Here is an 18,795-nt window from a genome sequence, read left to right as displayed (position 1 = left end):
TTATGAGTGGAAGTCATTGTATCATCATCATCATCTTCAGACAAAATAGCAAAGCTATTGTTCTTTCCTAAGTAGGTAGAGTCTTCTTGACTTGAAGAATGTATGGTCATGCCAGAGGCTGGAGCTTGAGGATGTTTATGGTCGCCAACAGGGTTTGGCAGCGATGGTTTGTTGATATTACTACCTCCAAGTATGTCAAGATTTCGTTTTTTCCTTAGGTCATTTACCTGAGTAAAGCGTTCATCATCGGCAGCATTCTCACTAATCCAGTTGGGGGTAAAAATGGTCATAGTCGGGACAGATGAGGTGTCTGAATAATTGAAATCATCAAATTCATCAGAAGTATCAGAGAGGCACCTATTGGCATCAAAGGCAGTCGCCTTGGCATTCCTAGAGGCATTCATAACAGCTACTTTAGCAGCTTCATCTGTATTGACTGGTGGTCGCGTAACTTGGTCCTTAGAAAAGACCGAGTGCTTAGCCACATGAGAGTCATGATTGATTTCACGACAACCTTTCGTCGAGATGGCTTGAAATTGGAAGACATCTTTTTTGGGAACTGTAGCAGCATCTGACATTGTACTTGCGTAATGAACTAAGAAAATAAAGAAAAAGAAAGTTTACCGCAGCAGCCGGCCTGCCAACCGAAGCCAAGGCCGGCAAATGTTTTGGTAAGAAAGTCAAAAGAAAAATCGTAAGGACAAAGGAAAACAGAATTTTGTATAAAACTTTTCTGTTTTTTTAAATTCAATCTTATGTAATATTTTATATTCTAAATTCAGCGCCGCTTTATCCTACTTATGCTTTAATAATTATATAACTTATAAAAGTTATTTCACTCACTATATACAGGTTTTAAATGTTGGTTTTGTTTTTTTTAACAAAATTAGATCTTAAATATTCTAATCTATAAATAAATAACATAAAAACAAAACTAAATTAAATAAACTTATATTTATAATATAATTATCCTTTTTTTTCTCCCTCCTTTTCTTTCCCCCCTCTCCTAACGTGCCTTTTTTTATAGTTTTCTTGGGTTTTATGGCTTCTCGGTCCTTTAGCTCTTAGTGCCATCTTTTTTTTTTCTATTACCGCCATTGTCATTCAACTTTTTTTCTTCTTTTACCACGATATTATATAATATAATTTATTTATTCTTTTTTTTTTTTAAATACGGGAGCTCTGAAATAAACACAACCGGTTAGCCTGACACATAAGTCGAGACCATGAAAAATCGATTAGTATAATCTTCGAAAATTTAAAAAATAAACATAAATAGTAAATACCCACAACAACTCTAAGCTCTACCATATCTGTCAACCGTTAATAAATTAGTAATGGACAATCATTAATTTTTGTAAATACATATGTTTGTATGTATACCTCATCACCATTTATATAGATTGGTATAATTTTTATACCCGTTACTCGTAGAGTAAAAGGGTATATGGTATTCGTGCAAAAGTATGTAACAGCTAGAAGGAAGCGTTTCCGACCCTATAAAGTATATATATTCTTGATCAGGGTCACTAGCCGAGTCGATATAGCCATGTCCGTCTGTCCGTCTGTCCGTCCGTATGAACGCTGAGATCTCGGAAACTATAAAAGCTAGAGGATTGGCATTTTGCATACAGATTCTAAGAGTTCCTACGCAGCGCAAGTTTGTTTCAAAAAGGTGCCACGCCCCCTTTAACGCCCACAATCGCTTAGATACGATTTTAAAAACTTAAATATTTCGGAAAAGTAAAAATGTAGTTTTATTGTTTTAACAATACCTATCGAAATGTAGAAGAAATTTTTTTAAATCGGACCATTCGTTAAAAAGTTATGCGTGATCAAAGTTTCTATCTCTATCTCCATCTCCCTCGCACTCCCTTTACCTGAGTAACGGGTATCTGATAGTCGGGGCACCCGACTATAGCGTTCTCTCTTGTTTATAATGTATTTGACGACTCGAACTTTTTGAAAACCATGAGTAAGTCTCATGCACAAGAAACTCTAAGCTTTCCGGTAATACTCTTTTGCAAGACTTTGTAACGGCTAGCTGTACTGAATGACAAACACATTTTAAGAGTTTCAGGGAAGGAACTGACTTTTTTAGCTCTGTGAAGACACTTTTTTTTGAGCCAGTCATAACACTAGCGTTAACGGTACCAATTCCGACCATATTTTCTATTTTGATATAATGTTTTAATAATAACTTTTTAACAGAATCTGCTATAGAAATAGCAAATGTAGACACCAACTCCCATTTAGTCTGTTTGTAGGGGGCGATCCTTCCACAAAAAACACTTGAGGCACAGCAAAGATTCCCACCGCGCAAACGTAATGGAAGACGAGAAAAAATGACGAAGTCGGGGGCGTCGTGGTATATTTCAATGTATTTCGTTCAGCTGTATACAAGAGACTCATTAAAACTTAAAACTAAAACCGCGCTCCCGCCCGCTTTACTCCGTTCAAGCGAGAGCGGGAGATCGGCTGCGGCCGTCCGAGGAGTTCGGATGCGAAACCCGAAGTTCGCACTCTGGAGCGCGGACGTTGCGAGAGGCGAGTGAGGGAGCGCAAGAGGGGCGAGAGCGAAAGCTCGGAGAGCTCAGTGTCCAGCGCCAATGCAGTGGGCCACTGACCTAAACATTCCGCCCCCCCTTGCAACTACTCGGGTTGCAACATAGCCTGGTTGCTCTTCTCACGGCTGGTGACAGGCTCCGGACACGACCCACCCAAACACGGTGCTCTGGGCCACTGGCAATTCATCCTGAATTTTCAGGAAGCCCGGCCGCATCACACTCGGATACATATCCGCGCCCAGGATGATGGAGATCGTCGCGGGGAGATAAAACCGCTCATCAGCCAGCGTAATGTCCCGGAAGTGGGTCCTTACCGCGTCGCTCAGCTTCCGGATTGGAGTGCGGATGCGCACGTGAGGCTCTATTTTAAAAATTGCGTCGAGCCGGACAGCGCTGTCGATTTTGGACCCCACGGTTGCCGAACAAATCTGTTCGCCTCCCACGTTGGTGGTCGGCAAGCGGAAACTCGACGCTAGCGAAGCGTCGATACAGCTCATAGGCGTACACGGGTCGATGAGCGCCGCAGTGTCGAAGACTCGACTACCGGTATCTAACCGCACCAAAGCCGTCGGTAGGAGGTTGACGCTGTGCCGCTGTAGGAGGGACGTTAAGGACGGAGCGGTGACCGCAAGCTGCGTGGCACCCCGAGTAGCAGAAAATTGCCGCGGAGTGTCAGATGAGTGCCGTGGAGTGGCGGACGAGTGCCGAGGAGCGGCTGAGGAATGCCGTGGAGTGGCGGACGAGGGCCGAGGAGCGGCTGTAGAATGCCGTGGAGTGGCGGACGAGGGCCGAGGAGCGGCTGAGGAGTGTTGCGGAGTGGCAGCGGATCTCTGCGACCGGCGTGCTGCCGGGCGGGACTGCCGTGATGCCATCGGTGGTTCCGAGAGATGAAGCAGAGTGTGGTGATCCTGGCCGCAAGTTTTGCAGCGATCACCTCGCCGACACGCTCCGTCGGAGTACTCGTGGGCCAAACAGCGGTGGCAGTACCGGTTGGCAAGGACAGCCCGGAGCCTCTTCTCGGCACTCAGACGGAGGAACCGACGACACTTCCGAAGTGGATGGATCCCGCTACAGACTCGGCAACGGTAGGATTGCATACCTCGAGTTCGTCTGTGCTCCAATGCGATGGCGCTGCGCGGACGTGGAGACATCGTGTGAGATCTGATTGGCGGAATAGGACAAAATAAAAAATTTGGATCAGTAGTGATAAGAACTGTCAATTGGAACTACGGGTTGGAACTATTAATTGACGCTACGAATCGAAGTGATGAATTGAACCACCGGAGTGAAGGGTCAACTGGTTATTGCGGGCAGACGGACTCTTCCATTGGAAGAAGGACGACCTTCGCTATGGGACGCTTAATGAGTCCCCGTGCAGTGCGGATGTCGACCACACGAACATGGCCATCGGCTCCTGGAAACACCGCGGCGATTCTGCCTAATCGCCACTCATTGGACGGAAGGTTGTCTTCCTTGACTACCACCATGTCCCCGGCACGGAGATTTCTTGTAGGGGTTCGCCACTTATTCCGCTTATGGAGTTCCTTAAGGTACTCCTCCTTCCATCGCAGACGAAATTGTTGATGAAGAGCCTTTAGATGCTGCCTGCGGTTTATAATAGATGTGGTGTCCCCCTTTATCTCGGGTTCGACCATGGCGAGGAGGGGCCCTCCAACAAGAAAGTGCCCAGGCGTAAGTGCCAACAGGTCAGTGGGGTCTTCGGACATCGGCGCGAGCGGACGCGAATTCAGGCATGCTTCGATCCTAGCTAGAAGCGTGGACAGCTCTTCGAATGTGTATTTTCACGTCGCCGTAGACTTGTAGAACTTGAAGCTCTTAACACCTGCTTCCCACAAACCTCCCATGTGGGTTGCTCCCGGAGGAATGAATTGCCAGAGCAGCTGCTGGTGACTATAGGCACCTGTCACAGCTTCCTTGAGAGCTTGGAGAAACTCGCGGGAGAGTAAGGCAGCCGCACCCACAAAGGTCTTGCCATTGTCCGACTGAACTTGACGGGGGCATCCTCTTCGGGACACGAAACGGGCGAAGGCGGCGAGAAACTTCTCAGTCGTAAGGTCGGAAGTAGGTTCTAAATGGATGGCCTTTGTGGCGAAGCACACGAGCACCAGCACATACCCTTTCGTAATGAGACAGGCTCGTCCCGTGTAGTTTTTGATGTCAAAGGGACCGGCATAGTCCACACCGGTATATGTGAAAGGGCGCGAGAAGAACGTTCGTTCTTTGGGTAAGTCTCCCATCAGTTGCGTTTGCAACCTTTTTTTGTGGATGATGCAGACCTTGCATGAATATATGACGGACTTGACCAAATTCCATACCCTCGGGATCCAGAACTTGGAACGGATCAGACGGATCATAAGCTGATTGCCACCGTGCAGCGTTATACGATGCGTAAAATGGACGAGGAGTCGAGACAGATGGCAGTCGTATGGAAGGATGACAGGATGCCGTTCATCATACTGGAGAAGTTCGGAAGCCGTGACTCGGCCGCATGCTCTCATGAGCCCTTGGGAATCAATGAACGGGTTCAGGTTTTGGACCAGGCTGGATGCTGGCACTGGCCGTTTCTGGCTTAAGCAGCCCATCTCAAGGGCAAAGTGCCTGCGTTGCGTGACGGAAATCAGGAGCCGCTCGGCCGACGCAATTTCAGGAGCTGTCAAGAGATCCTCAAACGGGGACATGAGTTTTCGCGAACGCTGGATGAACCGATGAGCGTAAGCGAGGACACGCAACGCCTTGTCGAGTGTGGAAAAACGCTCCAGAATGTCTTCAGGGGGGGCCTTCGCAACATGGACCTTGACAGGCAGGACCATGCCACCACAGCTGGCTGTCCGCAAGGTCTTGAAGCGCCACCCCCCGGCTAGCGAGATCTGCCGGGTTATGCTCGGAGCGGACGTGTGCCCATTTCTCCACCTCGGTAAGCTGGGTAATCTTGGTCACACGATTTGCCACGAACGTTGTCCATTGGCACGCTGGCTTATGCAACCAGGCGAGAACAATCGTAGAGTCCGTCCAACAGTGCAGGGCGGACGCCTGCCCGGGCATCTTCGGAAGAACGGCGTTGGCCATTTCGGACAATAACAAGGCTCCGCACAACTCGAGCCGCGGGAGCGACACCGTTTTTACTGGGGCCACCCGTGTCTTTGCCGTGAGCAAGTTCACCATTACCGCGGACCCAGCCTCAACTCGGACGTAGAGGGCTGCGCCGTACGCCTTCTGCGAGGCGTCGCAGAACCCATGATGCTCAATTTTCAAATGTGGTCGGAAAGCGACCCATCGGGGAATGTGGATCTGATCAAGAGCGAGTAATTTTCCAGGAAGTCAACCCATCTTTGGCAAAAATCTCGAAGGAGGGCCTCGTCCCATCCTAGATTTTGGAGCCAAATGTCCTGCATGAACATCTTTGCCCGGACTATGAAGGGGGCGAGCCAACCCGCTGGATCAAATAGTTTGGCGATTTGGGATAGGACTTGACGCTTTGTGAATGTTGAAGACAAGGTCAATTCGGGCGGAATGAAGAAAAACTCGTCAGACGTCGCCTTCCACCGCACTCCGAGAGTTTTAGCCGTGCTCTCTGCGTCGATTTCAAGGAAGTCCGCGCGCAGGAGATGGTCACTCTGGATGTTGGCCAAAATCGCCTTGCTATTGGATGTCCATTTTCTAAGGGGAAATCCTGCTGAATCCAGGGCTTCCTGGAGCTCGCGGATAGCCGCTTGCGCTTCGGTTTTGGAGTCTGCCCCCGCGAGTACGTCGTCGACGTACATGAACTGTCGGATAATCCGACTCGCCTGCGGATACCCCGACTCTTCGTCGTCGGCGAGCTGTTGCAGGACACGGATCGCTAGGAACGGGGCACAATTGACCTCGAAGGTGACTGTTTTCAACTCGTAATCGGAATTGCGGAATAGAATACGCTGCAAAGGAGTATGCTGGGGGTCTACCCAAATTTGCCGATACATCTCTTCGATGTCGGCGTTGAAAACGAACCTAAAGTATCGCCACTTCAGGATTTGAATCGTGAGGTCGGATTGTAAGACCGGGCCCGCGTAAAGTATGTCATTCAGACTGGTCCCGTTTGCGGAAGGGCTAGAGGCGTTGAAAACCACCCGCACTTTAGTGGTTGTGCTCTCGGGCTTAAGAACGGCGTGATGTGGAAGGTAGTACGTGGCGGAACTGCTCGTCAAAGGGACCTCGGCCATGTGACCTAAGTCGAGGTATTCTTGGATTACAGAGTCATACCGGGCCTTCAGGGGAGGATCTCTTTTTAGGCGCTGCTCGTTACGCAGAAATTGAGCCAGAGCAAAGGATCGTGAAGATGCGAGCTCGGAACCATTATGCTCGGGATCGCGCAAGGGGAGCATCACAACGTATTTGCCACGATTGTCCCTTCTTGTAGTCTGGACAAAATTGTGTTCGCAGACGGAATCAGACTCGGGGACTATCTGTGTGGGCACTTCCTCCACCTCCCAGAATTTGGTAAGGAGATGATCCAAAGAGAAAGCGGACAAATTGCGGGGGGCCGCTGGAGATATGGGGCCTGTCAACACCCATCCAAAAATGGTTTTCTGGCCGAGAAGTGAACCGCAAATGTTAGCCCTGGCGTTGCCGAGGAGGATGGACGGAAGAATATCGGCTCCTATCAAGACATCGATTTGGGAGCTCTCGAAGAACTTGGGATCTGCAAGGGGGATGTCAGGAATTCCTTTAAGAAGGTCTCGGGGACTGGATACGAAGGCAGATTCCCGGCCAGCTGCGGAAGAACGTAAGCTGAAGTTTCTAAATGCAGCCCGAGTCTGGAAGACGATCGAATAGAAAAATGACAGAGTTTCATGGACTGAGCGGCAACGGTTTGATTAAGACCAGAGACTTGGGCCTGGATAGTCTTGAATGGAAGATTGACGAGGTTGAAAAGTCTCTCCGTAATAAAGGTTGCCTCGGAACCAGAGTCGATTAGGGCACGCGCCTAGAAATTGCACCCTAAATGGCAAATGTTAATGAGGGCTGTGCCCAGTAAGACGGCTCTTGAGCCGGAAGCGAAGCAACTTGCACATCAGAATGATCCTCTGTGGGGCTCGTGCCTCTTGTAGTAGGCGCGGGTCGAGACCTGGATGGCGCAGACGGACTTGGAGCGGCCGCGAATGGATTACCGCGGTGCAGGAGGGTGTGATGACGGCTGTGGCACGTGAAGCAGCTATGGGCGCTAGTGCAATCCCGTTGCAAGTCGGAGCGACCATTTACATCCATCTCAAGGAAGCGCGGACATAAGCGAACAGGATGATTCTCTCTGGAGCAGAGATCGCACCCTCTTGGGGCTGGAGTCACTCTGGCCTCGTAGGAATTAAGCCTATGCGCTGGGGCGCTCGCAGATGTCGACCTTGGCGGAACCTGACCGGAACTGCTAGGCCTGATGTCATCGATAGCCTCCAGAGTGCGATGACGCTCTGTCAAGAACGAGTCTAACTCATTCCATGTTGGAATCTCAGCCTTGTTGTGAATGGATTGCTCCCACATCGAAAGCGTGATTTTGGGAAGCTTTAAAGAAACCATGTAAACCAGGAGACAATCCCAAGTCTCGACTTGAATAGAGGACATCTCTAAGGCTGTCAGGCAACTTTGGATTGTCCCTTGCAGCTCCTTTAGAGCGGCTCCGGACTCTTGGGGTACTGCCTGAATGTTGAAGAGGATTTTTAGCTGGCTATTGACTAATAACCGCCGATTTTCGAAGCGGTCGGTGAGGCTTCGCCACGCGGAGATAAACCCTTCGTTGGTCAGCGGGGCTTTGGAAACAATGGCGTGCGCATATCCACTTGTTTTGGACAATAGGTGGAACAACTTCTCTACCGGTGTAAGACGCGAGTTGTGTATGTATATCGCGGTAAAAAGATCTCTGAAGGTGGGCCAACGCAGGTAATCACCAGCGAAAACTTCGGTGTCGACTGGTGGCAAACGACAGCCCGTAGACGGCGGTGTTGGAACACTGACAGCAGCCTGAATGGGCTGGGAGGCAGCCTTGTCTATTATGTCCTGAAGTTGGACCAAACATCTCGAATATACGGAGTAGCAGTAACTGTACTCGGATTCAAGCACTGTCGAGGTGGCCGTACTGTCGGTGGACGCGGAAAGAAGATCGGAGCAACTTTCATAGCTCTTCTCCACCTTTTCCCACAAGGCCCGGATTTGGTCCCGATGGACTTGGCACATGCCAGGGGAAAGTCGTTCTGGTTCAGCGGCGCTCGGAGTATGAATATCCGCTTGAAATTGGCTAACCCGGTCTGTTGTGGCAATAAACTTTTTGAGGGCGATGTCTATCGCAGTTTGAGCCATCTTGGACATCGACCGAGAAAGCCTTGACAGGGGACCGGGGATAGTCTCGACGGACTCGTCGCTTTTTGCCCTTGGAATGGCAATGGCAGCCTTTGGCGTTAATTGAGACGGCCGCGGAGAAGCGGATAGATGGGATCGACCGCGGTTTCTTGTCGTCTCCCGTGGGCATTCTCGGACTCGAACTTTGCGGATCAGCTCTTGTCGACTGACCTGAGCAAGGGGCGTCTCGTTCAGATCGTGAGGATATTCACCGTTAAGCTCTCGGCGCGATCTGAGTCGCCAACGAGTTGGTCGTCGCTGCCAATGAACGCACGCAAAAGAAAAAGAAAGCCACAGAGAACGGTCACACTGTTAATTTGTGCGGAGTAGAAAGCACAGTGCCATAAACAACGAGAAGAATCGGAAGAAAATATTTGGAAATCGATGAAACTGTATTGATTGTTTATATATTTGTATATCTTGTGACTCCCTTTGTTGACTTCTGTTTTTTTTGTTTATTTTAATTTTTCCCTTAGTTAGTGTTGCCAAATAATTTGATTGTATTAAGGTTTTTATTTATTTTTTTTTTTTTTGGGTTTGGAAAATATCTTTGATTGCAAAAAAAAATCCGGAAAACCGCAATAAAAATAAATTAATTAATCCATTAAATAAATTAATTACTTTGCTTTTGGAAATAATTAAATAATATTTATAATTAAATAGTAATTATAATTATGAATTAATAATTTATATAATTAAATAATAATTATTATTATAAATACTTATTTTTTTTCTCGGAGCCGGAATGGTGGAATTAAAAAACCTTGGCTTTGGTTCGGGAGAAGCGTTCACTGGGTTATGCCGGTCGGCAGCGCAGTGCATGCGTGAGGGCGCGGTAGAGAGAGAGAAGAAAAAAAACAGCAACAATAACAACACGGCCGCGAAAAAACAATCACGGTCGCACCCGTGTGGATTTGAATTTATTTTATTTTATGTTCCTGAATGTGGAGGCAGAAAATATATTTATGTAATATGGGCATGCTGCTTTATGGATATCACGCCCCTGTGGATTTGAATTTTTTTATTTTATGTTCCTGTATGGGAGGCAGAAAATATATTTATGTAGATATGGGCATGCATGCGTTTATGGATATGTGTATGTCCCTGTATGTGGAGGCAGAAAATAGTTCTATGTAGATATGGGCAGGCATGCGTTTATGTGTAAGTGTATATCGGTACAGTAGAGCGTCGAAGAGTGGACTGTATTTGAAGTGACGGAACAGATAAAATTATGTGGAGAGAAAAAAAAACACAAGGCAAAAAAATATCTCGACAGCGGCGGATTGTACGGTGAACAGGGAAACTCCCGAAATTACTTCACACCGAGTGACTGATATTAGTTATGCCTTTTTATTTTCCACCACACAATTTCACTTTTTGTCGTATTTTTTGAGGCAGAATTGCACTGCACTATGTACACAAGTTGTCACGCGCGTGTATGTGTATGTCTGGATGCACATATGTATACCTTGACCGTTGGCAAGTTGATGTACAACGGGGAACGAAAGGAAAGCGGCAAGGAGTATGGCGACGCACACAAAGCGGAGACGGATAGAAAATTTTTTGGAATTGAAGGAATGTTAAATTTCTCGACTGCCGTTGTGTCGGGAAAACTCGGACGTGGAGTTGACACAAAAAAAAATCTTACTGCTGAGTGAACGAAATTTAATGTTCTAACCACTGCTAAAGACCGGCAGCGAGAGGGAGTCGGAAAATGCTCGTACTTATCTTTTTTGCGGAAGAAATCACAGGAGCTGCTGGTCGAATGGCAGACGGATATCCTTATCCGGTTCGAATGGACCAAAATGTTTGTAGGGGGCGATCCTTCCACAAAAAACACTTGAGGCACAGCAAAGATTCCCACGGCGCAAACGTAATGGAAGACGAGAAAAAAATGACGAAGTCGGGGGCGTCGTGGTATATATTCAATGTATTTCGTTCAGCTGCATACAAGAGACTCATTAAAACTTAAAACTAAAACCGCGCTCCCGCCCGCTTTACTCCGTTCAAGCGAGAGCGGGAGATCGGCAGCGGCCGTCCGAGGAGTTCGGATGCGAAACCCTGGAGCGCGGACGTTGCCAGAGGCGAGTGAGGGAGCGCAAGAGGGGCGAGAACGGAGAGCCAGTGTCAGCGCCAATGCAGTGGGCCACTGACCAAACATAGTCTTACTAAAGTAATTAATAGCCCTGAAGATTTAAAAGCATTTAAAAATACAGTTGTCATATATGTATTTATATTATAATATATGTATATATACTGAGACAAAAACCTTAACCAAGAATTTTTGTCACACCAATGTCAGTGGACTCGTCCAACAGAAGGCTATAAGCGGCGTTTCCGATGTCAGAGCGTCGTCCATAAAATGCACTGCAAGTACATTTTTCATAATGTAGGTGCACTTGGTTCTTCCTAATTTTATATTTGCAGCAGCTTTGAAAGCCAAAAACTGCTCCACACACAATTTCGACAAATGATCGCTTGTCGCCATCGCCGTGTTTTTTGCAATGCCGCTTCTTGTTCCTCCGTTTTCGTGGACTTTTGAAGGAAGGGCAACTTATTTTTTTGAGTAACAGCGCCCATCGCAGCCACGTAATTTTTCGATGCGGCATGGCGTCGGATCGTGAAAAGTTTCGCGCCTATTGTGGATTTGCAATACGCACAATAGGCCCTGTTAGTGTCCGTGCAGTCCTTGCGAATTCACTCCTTAAACTCGTCGTCGCGCAGCAAGGCGTCCCGAAAATGTTGCTTGTATATTTTTGGCATCTTTACCGACACAACACAGCACAAAAGTGATCAAAAGTGTTCATATGATTGAACCACTGAGTCCTGATATCTTTGTGAACCATTTTCGATCGTAATATGGTTCAGTAAATTGGAATAGGTATGAAAAAGTTTAAAATGATTAAGAAAAATAAAAAAATGTTTAGTTTTGTAAAAAGTTGCTAAAATTGATTAAAAAAAAAAAAAATTAAAAGTTGCTAGATTTGTTGCCAATAGCAAATCGAAAAAAAAAATGGACAAATTTTGTTAAAAGTTGCTAGATCGAGCAACTAAATAGCTAAACTGGCAGCCCTGTATTGCCAGTGTCAGATCTTCAAGGAATTGGAAAAAGGAGTAGAAGGATGGCAACAACAATGGCATTATCATCTCAGCACCAAATCAACATCTAAAGCAACGACCAAGTTCTCAGTATTCTTCTTGAGAATGGTATCAAATGCAAAAGGAGAAATTCTTTTCACGGACGAAATAGAGTACTAGGACGAAGAATCGCTCAGGTTCCAGACAGCAGGCGGAGGCTGTAAATTGTTGCGCACCCAATCTACACAATTAGATGCATTCTGGGTAAAGTTTACTATTGCAACTTATACCGAATTATTCTCAGTTGGCCGAACCAACGTGAAAAAATGCACCTTTGGGCCGCAACAACAACAAGCTTTACAGCCCGAAGTCCCATATTATCAACGCAACATTTCGATGAAACCACGTAGTCCTTGCAACGGACACTTTGGGTAGCCTTTCGCAATACAACAATAGCAAGGGAAAAGGAAAACTTCTCAAACAAGTCTACGTATGTTACGGGGATGGCAGAAAAACTAGCAAGGCAGGAAGCATTATCACCACACTTAATCGAAAATTTGCCCCACGATCAACAAAACGCCACACAAGATGCCAGTGGCCAGTAACTCTTCAAGGCATATCGAAGCTGTTACACAAGGACATTGGGGCATTGTTCGAATGAAGCAGTTAGCTAGACAACATGTTTGGTGACCTACGATCGACGCAGACATTAAAAACCTTCTCAGTCATGCCAGCATCTGCAAGTGCAACAATCCTGCTCCTCCAAAAGATAAAGTTGGCCTGGAGCAACAACAGCGTGGGGCGAATTCATATCGACTCCGGCCTTGATATTCGATTCTATGTGGCTAATCTGCGTAGTCGCTTACTCGCAGTTCCCATTTGTAGTTCAAATGTCGTCCACTACAACCGCCAACACGATCACTGCACTGTCATCGATATTCGCCATCGAAGGATATCTAAAAACCATGGTCAGCGACAACGGTCCGCAGCTTAGGAACGCCTTCGAGGAATTCTGCAAACATCATGGAATAAAACACATAACCGCAGCGTTCCATCCGGCATCCTACGGATTAGCAGAGCGTTCAGACGTTCAAATTCTCAGTCAAGAAGAACCTCAAAGACGGTATACCAGTAGAAGCAGGTTTTAAATACCTTGCTTCTTACAGGTTCACTCCAAACTCCAACGGAAAATCTCCTGCCGAGTTAATCCATGGTCGTCCAGTCCGTACCGTACTAAGTCAACTTTTCGAGCAGCCTGTCGATGCCAAGCAATCGGTTACCAAGTACGTCCCAAATCAAATGGTCTACGCTCGTAACTACTCGGAAGGAAAAAAGTGGATTGAAGGCATTATCGACCGTCCAATTGGAAAAATGCTTTTCATGGTTCGCACCACAAATGGTTATATCAAGCGCCATTTCAACCACCATCGAAAAACCTCCAGAGTTCTGGTGGATTCCGGATATTCCGCAAACATCTTCAAATCAACCACCACAACAACAAGATCAACCATCACTACAAGAAGATCAACCGGTAACTCCGCCAGCCGTTCAGCAACGTTATCCTGAACCTGAGCCACCCGAGAGCTCCACATCATCTAACCAACAACCAAGGCAAAAACAACCACCACGACTTTCATCCGGCATACCTGTTCGCCAAAGTAGTCGTGTTCGCCAAGAAGTAAATCGTTTTAAGCCCAAGGATTTCCGAAAACCTAAAAATACTATTCGTTCTTAATTAAAGGAGGAGATGTGTTATATATTGTCAACAGTACATCTGTTTTCTATTCCTCCATTCTATACTCTGTTAGTACTTTAAGAACCTGGCAACTCTGTATGCTTCGCATGGAATAAAAGCAGTCTGAAATAGAACTCAACGAGAACACAACATAAACTGGTCCCATTTCCTGAAGGGCGTGAGATATTCAGAACGTGAGGATATTCACCGTTAAGCTCTCGGCGCGATCTGAGTCGCCAACGAGTTGGCTGCCAATGAACGCACGCAAAAGAAAAGAAAGCCACAGAGAACGGTCACACTGTTAATTTGTGCGGAGTAGAAAGCACAGTGCCATAAACAACGAGAAGAATCGGAAGAAAATATTTGGAAATCGATGAAACTGTATTGATTGTTTATATATTTGTATATCTTGTGACTCCCTTTGTTGACTTCTGTTTTTTTTGTTTATTTTAATTTTTCCCTTAGTTAGTGTTGCCAAATAATTTGATTGTATTAAGGTTTTTATTTATTTTTTTTTTTTGGGTTTGGAAAATATCTTTGATTGCAAAAAAAAATCCGGAAAACCGCAATAAAAATAAATTAATTAATCCATTAAATAAATTAATTACTTTGCTTTTGGAAATAATTAAATAATATTTATAATTAAATAGTAATTATAATTATGAATTAATAATTTATATAATTAAATTATAATTATTATTATAAATACTTATTTTTTTTCTCGGAGCCGGAATGGTGGAATTAAAAAACCTTGGCTTTGGTTCGGGAGAAGCGTTCACTGGGTTATGCCGGTCGGCAGCGCAGTGCATGCGTGAGGGCGCGGTAGAGAGAGAGAAGAAAAAAAACAGCAACAATAACAACACGGCCGCGAAAAAACAATCACGGTCGCACCCGTGTGGATTTGAATTTATTTTATTTTATGTTCCTGAATGTGGAGGCAGAAAATATATTTATGTAGATATGGGCATGCATGCGTTTATGGATATGTGTATGTCCCTGTATGTGGAGGCAGAAAATAGTTCTATGTATGTGTAAGTGTATATCGGTACAGTAGAGCGTCGAAGAGTGGACTGTATTTGAAGTGACGGAACAGATAAAATTATGTGGAGAGAAAAAAAAACACAAGGCAAAAAAATATCTCGACAGCGGCGGATTGTACGGTGAACAGGGAAACTCCCGAAATTACTTCACACCGAGTGACTGATATTAGTTATGCCTTTTTATTTTCCACCACGCAATTTCACTTTTTGTCGTATTTTTTTGGAGGCAGAATTGCACTGCACTATGTACACAAGTTGTCACGCGCGTGTGTGTATGTCTGGATGCACATATGTATACCTTGACCGTTGGCAAGTTGATGTACAACGGGGAACGAAAGGAAAGCGGCAAGGAGTATGGCGACGCACACAAAGCGGAGACGGATAGAAAATTTTTTGGAATTGAAGGAATGTTAAATTTCTCGAGCCGTTGTGTCGGGAAAACTCGGACGTGGAGTTGACACAAAAAAAATCTTACTGCTGTGTGAACGAAATTTAATGTTCTAACCACTGCTAAAGACCGGCAGCGAGAGGGAGTCGGAAAATGCTCGTACTTATCTTTTTTGCGGAAGAAATCACAGGAGCTGCTGGTCGAATGGCAGACGGATATCCTTATCCGGTTCGAATGGACCAAAATGTTTGTAGGGGGCGATCCTTCCACAAAAAACACTTGAGGCACAGCAAAGATTCCCACGGCGCAAACGTAATGGAAGACGAGAAAAAATGACGAAGTCGGGGGCGTCGTGGTATATTTCAATGTATTTCGTTCAGCTGTATACAAGAGACTCATTAAAACTTAAAACTAAAACCGCGCTCCCGCCCGCTTTACTCCGTTCAAGCGAGAGCGGGAGATCGGCAGCGGCCGTCCGAGGAGTTCGGATGCGAAACCCGAAGTTCGCACTCTGGAGCGCGGACGTTGCCAGAGGCGAGTGAGGGAGCGCAAGAGGGGCGAGAGCGAAAGCTCGGAGAGCTCAGTGTCCAGCGCCAATGCAGTGGGCCACTGACCTAAACATAGTCTTACTAAAGTAATTAATAGCGACTCCTGAAGATTTAAAAGCATTTAAAAATACAGTTGTCATATATGTATTTATATTATTATATATGTATATATACTGAGACAAAAAGCTTACCAAGAATTTTTGTCACACCAATGTCAGTGGACTCGTCCAACAGAAGGCTATAAGCGGCGTTTCCGATGTCAGAGCGTCGTCCATAAAATGCACTGCAAGTACATTTTTCATAATGTAGGTGCACTTGGTTCTTCCTAATTTTATATTTGCAGCAGCTTTGAAAGCCAAAAACTGCTCCACACACAATTTCGACAAATGATCGCTTGTCGCCATCGCCGTGTTTTTTGCAATGCCGCTTCTTGTTCCTCCGTTTTCGTGGACTTTTGAAGGAAGGGCAACTTATTTTTTTGAGTAACAGCGCCCATCGCAGCCACGTAATTTTTCGATGCGGCATGGCGTCGGATCTTGAAAAGTTTCGCGCCTATTGTGGATTTGCAATACGCACAATAGGCCCTGTTAGTGTCCGTGCAGTCCTTGCGAATTCACTCCTTAAACTCGTCGTCGCGCAGCAAGGCGTCCCGAAAATGTTGCTTGTATATTTTTGGCATCTTTACCGACACAACACAGCACAAAAGTGATCAAAAGTGTTCATATGATTGAACCACTGAGTCCTGATATCTTTGTGAACCATTTTCGATCGTAATTGGTTCAGTAAATTGGAATAGGTATGAAAAAGTTTAAAATGATTAAGAAAAATAAAAAAATGTTTAGTTTTGTAAAAAGTTGCTAAAATTGATTAAAAAAAAAAAAAATTAAAAGTTGCTAGATTTGTTGCCAATAGCAAATCGAAAAAAAAATGGACAAATTTTGTTAAAAGTTGCTAGATCGAGCAACTAAATAGCTAAACTGGCAGCCCTGTACGGGATTGCCAGTGTTCCAGCGATCTTCCAAAGGTAATTGGAGCAGCTTCTAAAAGGAGTAGAAGGATGTGGCAACAACTTAGATGACATTATCATCTCAGCACCTACAAGTGATCAACATCTAAAGCGAATCGACCAAGTTCTCAGTATTCTTCTTGAGAATGGTATCAAATGCAAAAAGGAGAAATGCTTCTTTTTCACGGACGAAATAGAGTACTTAGGACGAAGAATCAGCGCTCAAGGGATTCTTCCAGACAGCTCAGGCTTGGAGGCTGTTAAATTGTTGCGCCCACCTTCTAATCTACAGCAATTAGAAGCATTCATGGGTAAAGTTTTACTATTGCAACTTTATACCGAATTATTCTCAGTTGGCCGCTCCTTTGAACCAACTTCGTAGAAAAAATGTAGCACACCTTTTTGGGACGCAACAACAACAAGCTTTTACAGCCCTGAAGTCCCATATTATCAACGCTACTCAGCTAGCTCATTTCGATGAAAACCTACCGTTAGTCCTTGCAACGGATGCATCATCTTTTGGTATCGGTGTAGTCCTTTCGCATATACAACAATATGGCAAGGAGAGACCTATCGAAAAGGACAAACTTCTCAAACAAGTCTTACGGTATGTTACTGTAGGATGGCCAGAAAAACTTCAGCAAGGCGAGGAAGCATTATCACCACACTTTAATCGAAAATTTGCCCTCACGATCAACAAAAAATTGCTTTGCCTACACACAGATGCCAGTCGTGTAGTAATCCCAGTAACTCTTCAAGCGCATATCCTGAAGCTGTTACACGAAGGACATTGGGGCATTGTTCGAATGAAGCAGTTAGCTAGACAACATGTTTGGTGACCTACGATCGACGCAGACATTAAAAACCTTGCTCAGTCATGCAGCATCTGCAAGTGCAACAATCCTGCTCCTCCAAAAGAGTACCAAAGTTGGCCTGGAGCAACAACAGCGTGGGAGCGAATTCATATCGACTTCGCCGGCCCAATATTCGATTCTATGTGGCTAATCTGCGTAGTCGCTTACTCGCAGTTCCCATTTGTAGTTCAAATGTCGTCCACTACAACCGCCAACACGATCGCTGCACTGTCATCGATATTCGCCATCGAAGGATATCTAAAAACCATGGTCAGCGACAACGGTCCGCAGCTTACGGCAGACGCCTTCGAGGAATTCTGCAAACATCATGGAATAAAACACATAACCGCAGCGTTCCATCCAGCATCCTACGGATTAGCAGAGCGTTCAGACGTTCAAATTCTCAGTCAAGAAGAACCTCAAAGACGGTATACCAGTCCGAGTAGCAGGTTTTAAATACCTTGCTTCTTACAGGTTCACTCCAAACTCCAACGGAAAATCTCCTGCCGAGTTAATCCATGGTCGTCCAGTCCGTACCGTACTAAGTCAACTTTTCGAGCAGCCTGTCGATGCCAAGCAATCGGTTACCAAGTACGTCCCAAATCAAATGGTCTACGCTCGTAACTACTCGGAAGGAAAAAAGTGGATTGAAGGCATTATCGACCGTCCAATTGGAAAAATGCTTTTCATGGTTCGCACCACAAATGGTTATATCAAGCGCCATTTCAACCACCATCGAAAAACCTTCAGAGTTCTGGTAGATTCCGGATATTCCGCAAACATCTTCAAATCAACCACCACAACAACAATATCAACCATCACTACAAGAAGATCAACCGGTAACTCCGCCAGCCGTTCAGCAACGTTATCCTGAACCTGAGCCACCCGAGAGCTCCACATCATCTAACCAACAACCAAGGCAAAAACAACCACCACGACTTTCATCCGGCATACCTGTTCGCCAAAGTAGTCGTGTTCGCCAAGAAGTAAATCGTTTTAAGCCCAAGGATTTCCGAAAACCTAAAAATACTATTCGTTCTTAATTAAAGGAGGAGATGTGTTATATATTGTCAACAGTACATCTGTTTTCTATTCCTCCATTCTATACTCTGTTAGTACTTTAAGAACCTGGCAACTCTGTATGCTTCGCATGGAATAAAAGCAGTCTGAAATAGAACTCAACGAGAACACAACATAA

The 18,795-nt window shown here is 45.5% G+C and overlaps 2 protein-coding genes across 2 annotated transcripts; both read left to right on the top strand.

Moving 5' to 3' along the window:
- The first annotated feature begins 12,916 nt into the window (after nt 1–12,916).
- On the top strand, nt 12,917–13,708 carry LOC123037184 (uncharacterized protein K02A2.6-like). The gene is made up of 3 exons (XM_044456806.1): nt 12,917–13,149; nt 13,193–13,475; nt 13,571–13,708. The coding sequence occupies exons 1-3, from the start codon at nt 12,917–12,919 to the stop codon at nt 13,706–13,708; spliced, it is 654 nt and encodes a 217-aa protein (XP_044312741.1).
- Nucleotides 13,709–17,571: 3,863 nt separating this feature from the next.
- Nucleotides 17,572–18,587, top strand: LOC123037183 (uncharacterized protein K02A2.6-like). The gene is made up of 4 exons (XM_044456805.1): nt 17,572–17,692; nt 17,785–18,025; nt 18,072–18,354; nt 18,450–18,587. Exons 1-4 carry the CDS (start codon nt 17,572–17,574, stop codon nt 18,585–18,587), a joined length of 783 nt encoding a protein of 260 aa, XP_044312740.1.
- Nucleotides 18,588–18,795: the final 208 nt, after the last annotated feature.

Source organism: Drosophila rhopaloa, unplaced genomic scaffold (assembly GCF_018152115.1).
Source record: "Drosophila rhopaloa isolate 14029-0021.01 unplaced genomic scaffold, ASM1815211v1 contig_153, whole genome shotgun sequence".
NCBI classification, from domain to species: Eukaryota; Metazoa; Arthropoda; class Insecta; order Diptera; family Drosophilidae; genus Drosophila; species Drosophila rhopaloa.
The sequence above is the reverse complement of the archived record's forward strand: the minus strand, read 5'-3'. Positions and strand labels throughout refer to the sequence as shown.

What these genes read in the sequence shown, in the direction of transcription:
- LOC123037183 (XM_044456805.1), top strand. Translation starts at nt 17,572, where the DNA reads ATGTTTGGTGACCTACGATCGACGCAGACATTAAAAACCTTGCTCAGT. An exon ending in CAAGAAGAACCTCAAAGACG is followed by an intron (nt 18,026 to 18,071) that starts GTATACCAGTCC and finishes TGCTTCTTACAG; the next exon opens with GTTCACTCCAAACTCCAACG. An exon ending in GAAAAACCTTCAGAGTTCTG is followed by an intron (nt 18,355 to 18,449) that starts GTAGATTCCGGA and finishes TAACTCCGCCAG; the next exon opens with CCGTTCAGCAACGTTATCCT.
- LOC123037184 (XM_044456806.1), top strand. Translation starts at nt 12,917, where the DNA reads ATGTCGTCCACTACAACCGCCAACACGATCACTGCACTGTCATCGATA. An exon ending in CAAGAAGAACCTCAAAGACG is followed by an intron (nt 13,150 to 13,192) that starts GTATACCAGTAG and finishes TGCTTCTTACAG; the next exon opens with GTTCACTCCAAACTCCAACG. An exon ending in GAAAAACCTCCAGAGTTCTG is followed by an intron (nt 13,476 to 13,570) that starts GTGGATTCCGGA and finishes TAACTCCGCCAG; the next exon opens with CCGTTCAGCAACGTTATCCT.